Raw genomic sequence first — 15,211 nt, 5'->3', positions numbered from 1 at the left:
GAAGGAAGAGGCCTTTCAAACGGAGTCACTCCTCTCTGAGGGTGCCGCTTTCCTCCCACAGGGCAGAGCACAGACCGGGGGGAATTGATGGGAGTTTCACTGTTGGTTTCATTGAGACAAAGGTTTAACTTCAGGGGCTGGACCTGGAGCCTCTGCAAAGAACACGCCTTCAAGTATCACGGCCAAATGAAAGAGCTCTGCTCAGTGCATGTCCCCGTTAGTCTTTTGGGCATGAGCTCTTGTGGCGGCCTGAGACTCTGAGGCTGGGGGTGTAGGACAGCCTGGAGCCCCAGGGATAAAGCTCCAGCCCCACATCAAGTGATGCACCACCAGGGAGCTCCTCCAGCAATCTGTACTTCCAGTAGGATCTCCCAGCACCTACTTGCTCCCCCTACTCCTGTGGGGAGTTTACAGTCTCTGCAGGTACCAGGTGAGAAGCCACCTCAGCATGGCTTCGGGCAATACCTCAGCAAGACCGCACATAAAACCTTCCCTTTCTCTCTTTCTCTTTAAGGCTATGTAATTTCTCTGTTATGTCTGAGATTTTGCTCCAGGACAAAATACAGCTATGTGGGGCTTAATTGATTTTTTTGCAGTGCTTTCAACTTGTGGTTTCTTTTATTTTAATGATTCCTTGTCTCTTAAGCCGAAAGAGGTAGCAAATGACATTAATCAGAGCGCTCCCAAGCTGAGAGCTTGCTGTGACGACTTCATTGTCATCTGGGCTTTCTCAAATCCTGCTTTGAGTTTCTCAATGAGGTCCTGGAGCACACACTTCACTTACACCGGGTGCTCCAAGTCAGACGTGCAGTTACAAGCATGGCTGAATCAGGAATAATAACAATAACAATAATAATAACAATAATAATAGTAATATCATCAGCAGCTCTGGAGCCTTGACACGAGTGGTCAGGGTTGAGGTGTGCCCAGCACCATTGGAGACACAGTGGAGAGAAAGTCCTGCAGCCTCTGGCAAGGCCAGAGGTGCTGGGTGGAGAGGCTGCAGCTCCATGAAGGAGAGCATTCCTGCACTAGTGGGCTGCCTACTCGCTGAGCTACCAGGTGGAAGTGCAGACTGTTCACCAAACTTGGGTGTTGCTTGGCCAAAGCCCGTAAGAAAACCATGGTGCCTTTCCTAAAAACACCACTCCTTGGTATTTTCTAACCTGGAGGAGCCTGGGGAGTGTGCTCACAGCATGATCCCACCGACACCATTGCAGGGAGGCACATGGAGCACCATGAAGTGGGGTCCTTGGGGATCCTTGTCTTCAGCAAGGCAGTCCATGGACACGTCACCGGATGGCCACGTCCTTCTCCATACTCCCACTGGAGCAATGTTGCTCCATATAGCTCGAGCACTGTAATTAAACTCGATAAATAATGATGCTAATGAGATAATGGCACACAGACATTTCTGTAGGATCTTGTTTAATTTTCAGCATTACTTGGGTGTGGGAGAAAATCCAGTATGTTAAATTTAATATTTCGGGTGTAAATCAAATTAAATGTACAAAATGCCCTGTAGGGTCAAAGCACAGCGGGACCCACCCTTAAGGATTTGACTACTAAAATGTGTTTCATTTCACTCAGATCATTTGGGAGTGAGGAGGGAGAGATGGGATCAAAGAAAGAACCAGCCGTGTGTCACTGTCTCAATCACATCCCTCCCCTTCCCAAACTAACCCGGTGTGGGGTGGGATGGATGGCCACATGCGAGGGCAGGGGGCTCATCCCCCTCATTCTGGAGGACCCCATGTCACTGCCAGCCTCACCCTGTTGATGTGGCACCCAGAAGGGAGTGGGGACAGCATGCTTGGGGCAAAGACCTGGGTGTAGGGAGCAAGCGAAGGAGCTGGGCATGGGCAGAGCGGAGGGAGAGATGCTCGGGAAAGGAGGTGTAAGGAGGGCACTGCTCAGGGGACAACAACTCAGTTTGATCTGTGAACAAGGAATATTTCAGCTGTGATCCCAGGGAGCCCTGTCCATTCTTTTACTTGCCTGGGCTACTTTTCACCACGATCAGCACAATGTGGCTGCAGAGGGACGTGGCCTGGGCAGGGATGAGGGTTTGATTGCACAGCCCGTCAGAGCTGAACGTTGTTGAAAGTCACAGTCCCTCAGCAGTGCCCTGGCAATGTCTTTAGCACAGAATCCAGCAAAGGGACCTTCCTGCTCAACCCCCAGCAGCACCTTGTCCCCAGCCATCACTCCTCCAGCATGGAAATGGAGGGACTCCAGCAAGTCCACCTGCAGGGGCTGTGGATGCTCTGCCCACAAGGCTGAGAGCAGTCACTTGGGACCCCTTTTCTGGCCATTTCTCATGATTTTGAGCCCAACCAGGCCAGACAGAGATGAGAACCTGAGCAGCTTGGCAATGCAATAGCACAACCTTTGGTTTCTGGCTTCCAGCAGAGCTCAGGTGAGGAGATTTATACAAGTTTACTGACCATGCAGGAGAGGCCACAGCTTCATACCCTTGGGAAGATGAACCTTCATCTTCAGGGTCTGTAGTGCTCTTGACACACCAAGGCTGGGCCAACTGATGTGCTGCAGGTCACCCAAAAACTCGGCTGACAGCAGCTTGGCTGGTGAACCCCCACACTGCTCTCAAGAGGCATTTTGGGGGAGATGGGGAGGAGTCCTGGTGTCAAAACACTGCCCAGTCCTCTGCAAGACACACCCTGGTGTGACACCCCTTCCTTGAAAAGCTCCACATGTCCCCATCCGAGGTGGGTCTGACTGAGGTAAACAGGGACAGTGTCAAACCACGACGGATGGTGAGCACAAAGCCCAGTGCAGCACCCAGGAACGGGCACAGCAAGGCCACCGGGAGCCCTGGGGTCACATCCCGGCCACATCACAGAGAGAGGGCTCACAGAAGGAAGATGCTCTCATTGCAGCCAAGGCAAGACTAGAGCAAGGGACAGTATCTCCTGAGCAGCCTTTTCCAACTGCCTGCTTCCTTGGATTATCCAGTGGAGGTCAAGCAAATCATAGGGTCTTTCAGGGAGGATTGTGAGGACCTCTGAGCACCGTGTCTTAAAAGCCCACAGAAAAGCACGGAGGAAATATCCCCCTGCTCTGGAAGAAACCCTCTCCTTGGACACATGCTGCTTCCAGCCCCAGCTTTCCTTCCACCTGCTTGTCTCTGTGCGGCCGCTCAGCGTCTGTCCGTGAAGAGCCGAGGTGCTCCCGGAGATGCTCCGGTCCTGCCCGGCCCTCGCTCCATCGCACGCCCGCGGCAGCGGGGGTGACTCAGCCGGGTTTCGGCAGCCGCCTGCACGCACGCACCGTGCCTTGCCCGAGGGGCTGCTCTTGTCTCCGAGGGCAGGTTCCCACCCAAAGCACGGCGTTTGCGTGAATACGGGCCCGCGGTCCCGCGGGGGTCAGGGGGATGTGAGCATTGCTGGGGTGGCAAGGGCTGGCAGAGCAAAGCTACTGCCCCGGTCACCCTCTGTGCTGCCGGCTCAGAGCAGCCTGGCCACTGGAAAGCCCTGCTTCCAAGCCAGGGTTTGGCAGCTCTCCTGCTTAGATGAGGAAACGCTTCACCGCAGCGGCAGGAGCCAGAGTGGCTCCACGCCAGCATTATCTTGGAAGGAGGGAGCAGTGGCTCTGTAGGCTGCCCCAGTTCGGAGGGCGATCTGCTTTCCTTGACTGAGCAGGGAGGGATGGAGAAGGTGCCAGCCGGGGGGGGATGGCTCCCCAGGCTGCGGCAGAACCTGCCCTGCCTGTGCTTCCCTGCCGGGTTTCAAAGCACCCCACCAGGCTGACTCACCGGGCTCCCGTCTCCCTGCCTCCCACGGCCCCTGCCACTCCCGGCGTCTCCCTGTCTTTCTCGACCTATAGCTCCACTTCCTCCCCACTCTCCCCAGCCGGCTCAGCACTGTCTCTCTGGCCGCCCATTCACTGTGGCTCTGCTCCCACGGAGCACCCAGCATCACCACAGGTTCCCGCACGAGCCTCTGGGTTCCATTCCCTGTGGAAATGGACCCCCTGTGAGGTCCGTGCCAGGTGTTGGACCCCAGCAGCATCCCCTGAGCATCCTCCCCAGTGGTATCCATGGCCCTGTGCTTGGTGGAAGAGGCTGCTGGAGGATCTTATGTGCCTCACATCCCCTACGCATGGTCCAGCACCAGCCTGGGAGGACAGTGACCCCCTTGGAGAGATGTCCACTCTCACAGGGTGGTCAGCAGAGCCCTGAGCTCTCAGACTGACATGGCAAGGTGATTCTGTGAGCATCTGCCTCTGGAGATCTCTGAAGCCCCTTGCCAGCTTTTCATGCACTGTCTAGCTTTTTTGTTGTTGTTGTTGTTGTTGCTTGGTTTCCTGCAATCCTACTGCCCAGTGTTTCCTCCCTGGGAATTTCAGTGTGTTCCAACCAAGGCTGATACAGCAGCAAAGGTTCCAAGGGTAGTAAAATCCCAGGAGTACCCTGCAAGTCAGTAGCTAAACAGCAGACAGAAAGCTACTCCCTCTGTTTCTGCTGTGCTTCAAAATACATCACCTTTATTAGACACCAGCAAATCCACATGGGCTCTAACTTCCAAAGCCTGCATCCATGTAAGTCAGAGCCCCTCCAGCTCTTCCAGCAACCAGTCACTCCTGGCAGTGGTCTTCAATGCCCTGTGTTTCTCTGGTGTTTTTACAAGAGACATCTCTATGCACCAAACCCAACAGCTGTGTGAACAGTGAAGGGATGGGGCAGCAGCTTCTCCCCATTCTTGCCCAGTTGTTTGGATTTTGGATTCCCTCTGGCAGGTCACAGAAAGCTTCAGCCAGGTAGGTTTGGCCAGATGAGCAGCTTCCCAATTCAATCTCTGGAGGGGGCTGCTGGAATGCAGTGGAAAGCCCACCACAGGTGGTCTGCTGACACCCCACTCCCTGGCTTTATCCCTGTGAGGGGCATTTTCCCTCTTTGCATTATGCTCGACTCATCATCACCACATCTCCCTGTTCCCATTTTGCTGCCCAGCTGCAGTCTGCTTCAGCAGGGTGACCATGCAGATGGGAGGCATTGCCCTGGAAAAGCCACCTTTTCCCTGACACTGGGAGGCACCGCATGTTGGGATGCACTGCCACCGGGATGCACTGCATAGCAGGATGAGCTCATGGAGGCTGAGAGCTCAAAAAAGGAATGTGAAGCCCATTAACTGACTGGGATGACAAGCATTTGTTGGGGTTTTGGGAGCCAGGGGGAAAGCTCTCCGTGAAAAGCTGGTGGAAAAAAGCTGGATGAACCACAACTGGGGGCTGACTCAGTCAGTCCCTTTCTAGGTTCCTAAAAATAATGAGCGTGCCTTTGAAACCCGTGCTTCCCGCAGCTGGCATGGCATGATAAACTGTGCTTCCTCCCTCCCACAGGCCCTGCCATCTCTGCCACCCCCCTTTAAGCTCAAACCTCGGTGGTAGAAAATCCCCTGTCCCCTCCCCAAGGACAAATGGCACCGCTGGGGCCCCCCAAGGCTTCCTCATTCCTGCCGGATGACGGCCGCCATAAATCCCATTGTATGCGTATGGAGTTCAAGCATTTCTTTACCATCTCAAAAATCTCCAGGAGGGACTAGGTGCTGTCCCCACCATCCCTCTCCTTTTGCAGGATTAACGGAGTGAGAGAGAAGTGATAAGAGCAGAGAGGGTCAGCAGGAGGAAGGAATAACTGTCTCCAGCTGGGTGCTCTGGGACAGTCCCATTGCTGCCACTCCTGGCCAAACACCCTGGCAGTGCAGCTCCCTAGGGTTTTGGTAGCCGGAGAAAGAGAAGGTGAGGTTCTGCTGGACTCCTCTCAGCTGTTCCCCAAACCACCAGGACAGCCTTGGCCACTGGCAGTGGTGATGCCAACCCGAGCACAAAGCGGCTCCAGGCAGGGCCAGGGGACGGGACGGGATGTCCCAGCCCCTGTTCAGGCACTGCCGTGTTACAGGTGCACCTTTGCTGCTCCTCGTCCTGCTGCCACGCGTGCAGGGGGAGCGCTGCAGCCCAGCGGGCATCCAGCGCTGCTGCTGGAGAGCCCCTGCCGTGTCCCGCCTGTGCTACAGCAGAGCATGTGCTCCAACACGCCCAGGATGAGTGAAACACCGGGATACACACCCGCTGCCTGTGGAATTGCCTAGGGAGCTCAATGGTGCCGCTTCCAGCTGGGCTACTTTTCTTACAGCTCTGGTTTGACCGCTGAGGGGGCTCAGTGCTGGCTGCAGCACCCATGGGTGCCTCTGGCCCCTCCACGCACGCACAGATGAGGCTAAAGCCTGACTTTAGCCCTCCTCTCCCTGCTCCCCTCGTGGCTGCAGCCCAAGAATCCCTCCTCCTCCTGGGAGGGTGTGAGCTGAGGGGTGCAGCTCACCCTGCTTTGGGGGCCAGGACTGCCCCCACCTCCCTGTCTTGCAGCAGCCCTGCAAGCTGCAGGGTGACTGCAGAATTACCCTGCCAAGCCTTTGGGGTTCCATGCACAATGTGTTTTATCTCCCGGTGCCTTTTACAATATTTTCCAGGAAAGAAAACACCCAAGCCCAAGCCTGCAAGCACCCCCGCCCTCAGCTCTCAGCAGCACCGCCGCAGTTCCCGCCAGCCGCGGGCAAGGGTCTGTGCAATTGCCACCAATATAATTGTTACGTGCGGGGATTACATCCTCTCCCTGCTGCACAGCAGGTAGACTTTGGCCTCTGCCTGCATTTCATTCCCCTCTCCGGGGAAGCACTTGCAGGAGGCAGCCAGGGTGCACTCCCTGGGTCGGGTACCCTCTGCAGCACCCCAACACGAGGGGCAGGGACCAGCCGTGCCATGGGGAAAGCGGGGAGAGATGTGGTGGGGAGGCAGCATCCAGACCCTCCTCCTCAGTCCCCCCATCCTGGTGATGCCAGGGGAAGGATCATGGGGTGTCTGGGGTCATGGGGGGCCCCTTTGCACCCAGGGCAATACGAGGGGCTGGCACCCGGTGGCAGCCCCACACCCTAGTTGATTTAGCTGGAGGTGACCCGCCAGCTTCCCCGGGGCTGGCTGGCTAACGTGTAACCACACGAGCCCGGCCATAAAACCAGCGAGGCTCCTGTAGCGGCTGCCCGGAGCTCCTGCCCTCGCTGCTGGAAGGAGGAAGTGCACGGGGAGTTTAAAATCAAAAGTAACTGTTTCGCAGGCTGCCCGGGCAATGGAAGGAAAGTCGCAGTGCTCCTTGCTCGTAGAGAATGCCGTCATCTTCCCCTCTAGTTTTATCTTTCCTCCACCATTCAAATCTCAGGACAATCAGATTTGCATCCCTCCAGCCCTCTGGGAAGAACTATAAGAGGGCCCTGGGGCTTGTCTGAACGGGAGGAGCAGCAAAATTCATCCGAATTGCTGGTGAGAACAGGTTCACGGAGCTCCTTTCTCTACAAGTGCTGAGGGGATGAGTTCCAAGGGCTTTCACTTCATTCATGCCCATCATAAAGCAAAACTCACCCAAGCTGGGCACACCTCCACCTGCCTGGAGGGGAGGCTGACCTGGTCAAAATAAGGCGTTTTTAATACATATATTTCATGAGTTAAAACTATTTTTAGAGTTTCTGTGCACAGAGGAGCCCTCAGTGACCCCTCTGAATTACAGAAGAGGGACACAAAAAGTAACACATTACAATTTTTTCCTCTGCATAATGCACTTTTGAATACCAACAAAGACGACCCTGCCAGCAAATCCTACAGAAACGTTTCCTGCAGGGCCAGGGTGGCTGCAGCTGGACCATCAGTGCCCACACTGCCACAGCCAGGTCCATCCCTGTTGCGGAGGGATGGGAATAATTCTGTTTCTCGAAGCGGAAAAGGTATCACGGTGAGATAAAAGTGCCTACAACACAGCATTTCGCTATTTTTGCTGCTATAATTAGCACTGCCATGAGGAGAAAATCAATGCCAACAGCAGCAGGCACAGCCTGCTCCCCTCCTCAGCTCTGCCTCTACCCTGAGACCTCGGCAAAGCCGTGCAGGCACCCACACCCAGACTTGTCAGCCACACTCAGCTTCAGAGAGCACATGGAAACCTGGGTTAGGCTGAATTCAGGCTTTGGGGTTTTTGTCTTCTTTGCCACTGAGGTGGCCAAGCCCCTGTGTCCCAGTGGAGAGCTCTGGGTGTGTGCAAAGTCCCCCCATGTGAGCACACACACTCTCACACACATCCACCGGGAGGGAGGGAGAGCTGCCTCTGCAAAGATGGAAGGACAGCCAGCAGCTCACCAGAACCCTGGGGGAAAACCCAGAAAGCTTTGTGAACACAAACCTTTAGGATTATTTTTTCATTATTTTTGTTTGTTTGTTTGTTTGCAGTTTGATAAGAGAGATTGATTCCTCACATTATATGGGACAAAAAGAGCAGGAGAAGGCTGTGGTTCAGAACCTGGACATGGGCTCTGTCTGGACTTTTCTCCCTCTCCTTCTTTATCTTGCAGGGGTTTCCTTAGGCTTCGGTTCTTTTTCTTTTTCCACTAAGGCAAGCCCCAACTGAGCACCCTATATTCTGGATTCTCTGGTGGCTAACATAGGGTTGAGCTGACACTGCCACCCCTTCTCTTCACAGGATGCTACCCAGAGCAACCACCTATGACACAAAGCTCAGCCAGAACTCCTCCACATCCATCAAAACGCCTGGAACAGGGAAATAAACATGGAAATCCTAGAGAGACATGGCCTGCAGGGCAGCGTTATCAAGGAGGGTGGCAAATGCCTGTGAAACAGCGTGGAGGGGAGGGACAGGGTGGATGAGGCACAGAGGTTGCACAAGCTGAATTTTCTTTGAAATCCAGGGTAAAAATGCCCCCTAAGGATGGACTTCAGATGTTATCCAAGATCATTATCCAGATCTGAGCTGTTTGCCTGGGGAAAAATGGCCTTGAGCTTTGCAGAGTTTCCTTCAGGTGTGACCCAACCCTTTCCCGCCTGGCGCTTGGCCCCACCTCCACGAGCGGCTGCGCCGCTATTCCCAGGCCAGCAAAGAAAGAACAAGGCACAGGAAAGAGGGCACCAAAGCTGTGGGCATAGCAAAGGTTTCACCAGCTGAGAAACCCTCCTGATCCACCTTTCTCTCAGCTCAAGCCCACCCTCTACCTCACTCTCTGTTTGGGAGTCCCATGGATGCAGCCACCAGGCTTGTGTTGGGCTGAAATCTTCTCTCACCTTCCCTCACAGATGAGACTTTGCCCTTCTGCCCACCACCAGCTGAAAAGGTTTTCCCCAGCAGCATCTCCTCTGGGCACTCCTGCCCTCCCACCTCCATCACACCACTTCCCTGCCCCTGCAGCCGGGCTCCCAGAAAGGAAAATGGGCTTTGTGGCTGCTGCAAGGTTTTAAACCAGACCAGCTGCTAATGTGGGCTTGGAAAAGATCTCCTCGCACCCCAGAGCATGGCAAGGGGGCAAAGCAGAAGAGCATGGTCACAGTAGGGGAGCTGAGCCCTTCAGCAAGGCCCAGCCCTTGGGAGGCAGGGAGGAGAGCAGGAACACCTGAGCCAGCAGGGCAGAAGCCGAGATTGTGAAAGCACAGCCTGAATGCTCCCTGCCTGGGGATTTTAGCCCCTCCAGTGATTAATGACAGGGTTGGGTAGGGACACTTGGGGGGAGCTGCACCCTTCCCCAGTGCCAAGGGCGCTGTGTTGGCTCCCATCCACCAGGCTCCTGGCTCGACCCCGTTCTTGGCACTCCAGTGGCCTTGGACACACTACAAGCACTTAAGCACAAACCCTAATAACAGTAAACACACCAACGTGAGCAGAACCATTAGACTCAATTGAAATATTATCATTCCCACTAATTTCACCTTTCATTTTAATCATGTTCATTCAGCAGAGAGATGAAAAAGATTACAATGAGGAGGGATCAGCCTGATGTGTTTGGTTTTCCTCTCCCACTGTGGACAGGGCTGGAGATGAGACACAGGTATATTCCAGCAGTAACTGCTCTGTAACTCTTCTAGGCTCTATCTGGAAATAGCCAAGCCTGATTTTGAGACAGGGACTGTGTGCTGAGGTTAAAACTCCTTGTGCCCCACCATCCTGCCTGGCAGCGAGCTGTGGCAGATGCTTGGAGAAAAAAAAGCACAGGAAGGAGTCAGGAATAAGCCTACACCTGTCATAATAAACCTCCCACCTCGGTGTTCATTTGTGGTTTAGGGAGCTCATGAGACAAAAACAGCATCCAGACATCAAGGGTGTTCCAGGAATTTGTACAGATCCCTTCTGATTGCACGGGTAGTCTTCTGAAGGACTGGGGCAATGACTTCCCCAGCTCACTCCCACATGGTTCAACCTTCTCCTGCTTGGCTTGAGCTTGTTACCCACTGGCGGTGGGAAATGGGGAATGGTTGTTCCCTGACCTTCTCCTTGTGGTGTAACCCCACCTCCCCACCAGACATCCTTTTGCGGGATACATTCCTAGGAGTCACTCCTGTGTACCTCTGGTGGCTAATTTGGGTGGCAAGGCAGTGGATGGTGACTGCTGACAGGTTCTCTGCTCCTCAGGAGCAGGACTGAGCCTCTGTCTGCTCAGATACTTCAGCGAGGGGGTGCCAGGGAAAAGCCCCCAGGGAGAGGAATAATTCTGTCTTCGGAGCACAAAAAACTGGCAAACACGAGGCCTTGCGGCCACACACGGAACAATGAGAAGAACCCAAACAATTGAAGAGCAGCTTTCTCCAGCTGCTTCTCCCATGCAATTCGGGATTTCTGGGCGAGGAAAGTGCAGAACTGGTGGTCTTCACTCAACAAAACCAGAAATGTTTCTTGCACGCAGAAGAAACCTCCTTTTGTTCGTGTTCCAGAGCTGCGACCGCACTGAAAATGCAGGCGCACGTCGGCTGGAAACTCCAGCGAACAGCCCCTCCAGAGGGAGCGCCGGGAGACACCGGCGCACAGCTGGGCACAGCTGGGCACCCACTCCCCGGTGGCGCTGGTGGAACAGAGGCCCATTTTTAGCACCCCACGCCAGAGTTTCTGGCCAGAAGGGTGCGAGTGCGCAGCCCCAGCATGGCGAGGACCCTGCCCGGGCCCCGAGGAGCGCGGGAGCCGCTCCAGCAGCGCCCGCTCCAGCAGCCGCTTCCCGATCCCGCCTCCCGGCGCCGCGCCCCGCCCCGCATCGGCGCTCGGCTGCTCCGGCCTGGCTCGCTGCGCTCGGCGCTCGGCCGGGGGCGGGGCGCGCCGCCTCACGCTCTCCCGCGCCCCCGCCCGCCCGGCGCTTCCCCCGCCGCGGCCCCGCCGGCCATGTCGCGGGGCTCCCGCCTGGCGCTGGCCGTCTCCGCGCTGCTCTCCGCCGCCATCGTGGCGGCCGTGCACATTCAGCAGCGCCGGGAGCTGGAGGTGAGTGCGGGCCGCGGGGGGGAGGCGGCGATTTGGGCCCTGCCCCGGCCCTCACTGCGGCCCCGCCCACCGGCCGGGCAGGCCCCGCCCCCTCACCTGGCGGCCTGACCGGCGCCGCCCCCACCCGCGGGCTCTGCGCGGAGCCCCGCCCGCCCCCGGGCCCCGCCCGCCCCCGGGCCCCGCCCGCCCCCGGGCCCCGCCCGCCCCGGGCCCCGCCCGCCCCGGGCCCCGCCCGCCCCGGGCCCCGCCCGCCCCGGGCCCCGCCCGCCCCCGGGCCCCGCCCGCCCCCGGGCCCCGCCCCGTGCGCGCTGCGGACCCGCGCGGAGCCCCACGTGTCCCTGCTCCAGCCGTCATTCCATCCATCCCTCCCTTCCCGCAGCTCCCTGTCGGTGAGCCGGTGCCCAGAGGCCGGACTGCATCTGCCCAGCGCTGCCCCGCTGGTGCTGCCTCGGCTGCGCTGTCCCCGATGGTGCTCTCTCCACCAGCTGTCCCTTCCCCACGTTTTCCTGCCTTGGCACCTAAAAGAGCTTTCCGTGCTCTTCTAGCTGCACCAGCTCCCTAATGCTGTCCTGTGTGTTTCCCTTCAGGGGCAAAGAGCAGCGAGGAGCCCCAGGTGAGACTCGGTGGAGGTGCTTCCCTGCCTCCCCAGCAGCCAGCATGCAGGGAGGATGTAATCCTGCAGCCTCTGGGCCAAGGCCACTACGCTGGCAGTGTTCCCAGGGCTCTCCCCTGTCTGGCTGTGCTGTCCCACTGGTGTGCCCTGTTTTTCCTCAGCCCCACAAATGCTGAAGGACAGACAGTGCTGTGCTGTGCCGTGCCCCTGCCCCGGCTCTGTTCTTGTTCTGCCAGGGCAGGCACAGTGCAAGCTGTCAGAAACACCACGTGGTAATTTAACAGGGAGGTTTTCTGTTCTACTTTTACAAAAATCAGGGAATTCCTGGCAGGCAGCCTGTGTGCAAGATAGCCCACAGTCAAAAATGTCAGGTCTGACCATGGTAAGTCCTAATGCAGAGAAATCCTGCTGGGACTAAAAGCTGTGTGGTTATGTAAAGGTGTGCTGTGTGGGCAGTGAGTGTGCTGGTTTGGACCCTGCTGATGAGCCAAGGGGTTACTGATATGAGGGCACACATCTGATCCTTTTCCACTTAAATACAAAAAAATCTAGAAAATGCACATAGAAAAACCCTGTCTTAAATGATACTGAAGCAGTCAGAAGTTACAGAACACCAGAGTTCAAATTCCCTTTTAAGTTTTGTGCCTGCTTTGCTTTCTGCTAATTCTTATCTCACAGAAGGTAAATAAGTAATGAGTATTTTGGACCAAACCACTACAGCAGTCCACAGCCCAGCTCAGCTGGCTGTTGCCTGGGCTTTATGACACATTCTGTAATTAGAGGATTCTGTTTTCTTCCCCTCAAGAGGTTGTCTCTGTCAGTGCTTGAGAATGATGGAATTTGGAGGAGGAGACTGGTCTGTGTAAGGAAAGAGGCAGATTTATGTGAGCAGGAGTTGGAGAACACTCTGAATGGCACAGGCAGGAGCAAGGAGAGGAAGGTTGGTCTCCTGGAGTGGCAATCAGTGATGGCTCTGCACTTGCCAGAGCTGATGGATGTGCTGGGTAGATCCCCTAAGCTTACATTTTTGTAGCTGGCTGCTCTCTAGTTCAGTGTGCCTGCCTTGAGCCACCGAGGATCTGGCAGGAATATCTGCTAAACTGAACTTCAGCTGCAATTCGTGGCACTTGTACTTTGAACGTGTGCTGCAGGATAAACATCACCCTTGGGTGTTGCAGTGGGACACCTAAACATCGTGGATCTTTTTGACCTAAATCCTTGCTTCATACATATTCAGAAGGGCCAAGGCTCAAAGCTCATGTTTTATAAATCAAATCCGAGATTTTCTTTTTATAATTTTTCATGGTCAAGTCAGGCAGTAATGGCTTCAAGTTCAACAGATCAAGTTATTTAGATAACATAGTGGAAATAAACGATGCGGATATTTTACAGTCCTGGTGTAGAGATTATTTCAGGTTTATCTTTATGCAGATTAATAAACTTTTGACTGTTATAAATGGATGTGCCAGGCCCAAAGTGATTTGAGCTCTCACATGCTTGCCATGCCTGCAGAAGACCAGCAGGGCTAGCTTCCAAGAATAGAGAAAGGTGCGAAGATGAACGTTTTCAGAAGTCTTTGTCACTTGTGACACTCAAATTGTAAAGGTGTCTTTTGCAAATTGTGCATTTTCAAAGTAAATGCATCCACCATCTTAAAGATTGCAGTGTTTTGTGAAGGAAAAAGGATTACATTTCTTGGTGTAATCGTTCAGTTACCTTGTATCTCCCCACATCTCTATTGTTATTAACTAATAGTAATATAATAATAAGTTTATGACCTTTGTGTTCAGCTTCAGGTTACTGATCTGTAGCCTGAGTTCAGTTGATGGAAGCTGATGGGAAGGAACTGGTTTGATTAGATTAATTTCTGGAGAGAATTTTGGTTATTGGCTCACATATGTGTCTGTGCATTTTCTTAACCAGATAAAGTTATTTCTTAAACAAAACCTTTCTGTTTTGATCTTGATAGGAGAAATGCTTGCATTTGAAGCGTGCAGTTATTGGCATGCTAGGTGAGGAATAAAGGCCTGTGATAATTTGTCAAATAATAGTCACACACATCCTCTCAAGTGACTTTAGGGTCAGCTTTCAGGTTAAATTATTTGCAGGTGCATTTTGGCATCATTCAGAGGGGTCGAATAAATTATTGATCTTTTACCTGATTATCAAAGTATCAATGTGAGTGAAAATGTCTAGGTAAGAGGAAAAGAAGCATAGGGAGGAAACAAAGAGCAGCTGGGATTTTCTTAGGGCTTTTTACAGCCATTGCAGGGCTTGCAGCCCAGGTTGAAAGCTACTGTGTGTGTTGCACATTATGTATTTATTTTTATATATGTTATATATTTACATGTCATGATTTATAATGAACATTTAGGTAAAGGGGATTTTTTGGAAGAAGTGCCTTGCTTTTTCAAGAGTTTGGCATAAGCAGGCTGTGGGTATTTTTGTAAGATTAAGATGAGCAGAAAGAAAGCAGACAGAAAGAAGCAGACAAAGACACATGCCAGTATTTCTTAAAATAGTTTCCATTTTGTCACAAAATTGCCTCCAAGCAGAAAAGTTTTGAGGAGATTATTAGGATTTGGTAAAGATTTAGGTCAGAGATAACAGGACTTTTCAGATCCCATCCATCCTGCCTGGCATGGGAATTACAGGTTCCTAGCATTTATTTGCTCAATAGCTTTGTCACGTAGTAAACCCACCCATCTGAAGTGAGTGCAAATAAAGCACTTTTTGCTGTAGTGGTATTGGATGTTGGCTCCTGAAGATTCCAACCACTTGAAGTTGCTGTGGCAAAGACCCGACAAAGGCAGCAGAGGGAACAGCCTTGCAGCCGGGGTGAAGCCTGGGTGGGGTTGATGCCGTTCAGCATCACCCGGGCTGTGATAAACGCTGTCGTTTGTGTTTTCAGAGGCTGCGAAGTGGCGTTATCAGAGATCTTGAGCGTCAGAACCAGAAAAAGGAGAACATTCGCCTGTTAGAAGAGCAGATTGCTCTGACAAAGCAGCTCGTGGAAGAAAGAGACAAGGCGCTAATGGAAAAACGTTCCCAGTAGTCCTAGGCACAGGCCTGGCTCCTTAGAGGTTTGATTAAAGACGTTTGGAGGTCATTTGCATCTCACTTCTTGCAGGTGTTTTAACCAACAGAGGTAATCTGTGAAAGACTTTTGCGTAAATTATAATCCAGCCTCTAAAGCTTTAGGGCAGACGAAAGCCCCTTTCCTCTGTGATTGGTACTTGGATTGTGCAGATTTGGCGGTGGCACATCCCCCTGTGGATGCACTGGAGGCG

The 15,211-nt window shown here is 53.8% G+C and overlaps 1 protein-coding gene across 1 annotated transcript; it reads left to right on the top strand.

The window, feature by feature from the left end:
* Positions 1-11,142: 11,142 nt before the first annotated feature.
* PET117 (PET117 cytochrome c oxidase chaperone) lies at positions 11,143-14,977 on the top strand. Its single transcript, XM_082300060.1, has 2 exons — positions 11,143-11,308; positions 14,833-14,977. Exons 1-2 carry the CDS (start codon positions 11,213-11,215, stop codon positions 14,974-14,976), a joined length of 240 nt encoding a protein of 79 aa, XP_082156186.1. The 5' UTR covers positions 11,143-11,212; the 3' UTR covers position 14,977.
* Positions 14,978-15,211: the final 234 nt, after the last annotated feature.

The sequence above is a fragment of the Coloeus monedula genome, assembly GCF_965178545.1.
Source record: "Coloeus monedula genome assembly, chromosome: 2".
NCBI lineage: Eukaryota > Metazoa > Chordata > Aves > Passeriformes > Corvidae > Coloeus > Coloeus monedula.
The sequence above is the reverse complement of the archived record's forward strand: the minus strand, read 5'-3'. Positions and strand labels throughout refer to the sequence as shown.

Bases quoted from the DNA above. Each gene is read 5' to 3' on its own strand.
- PET117 (XM_082300060.1), top strand. From the start codon at position 11,213: ATGTCGCGGGGCTCCCGCCTGGCGCTGGCCGTCTCCGCGCTGCTCTCC. The intron at 11,309-14,832 runs GTGAGTGCGGGC...TTGTGTTTTCAG, and splicing joins AGCAGCGCCGGGAGCTGGAG to AGGCTGCGAAGTGGCGTTAT.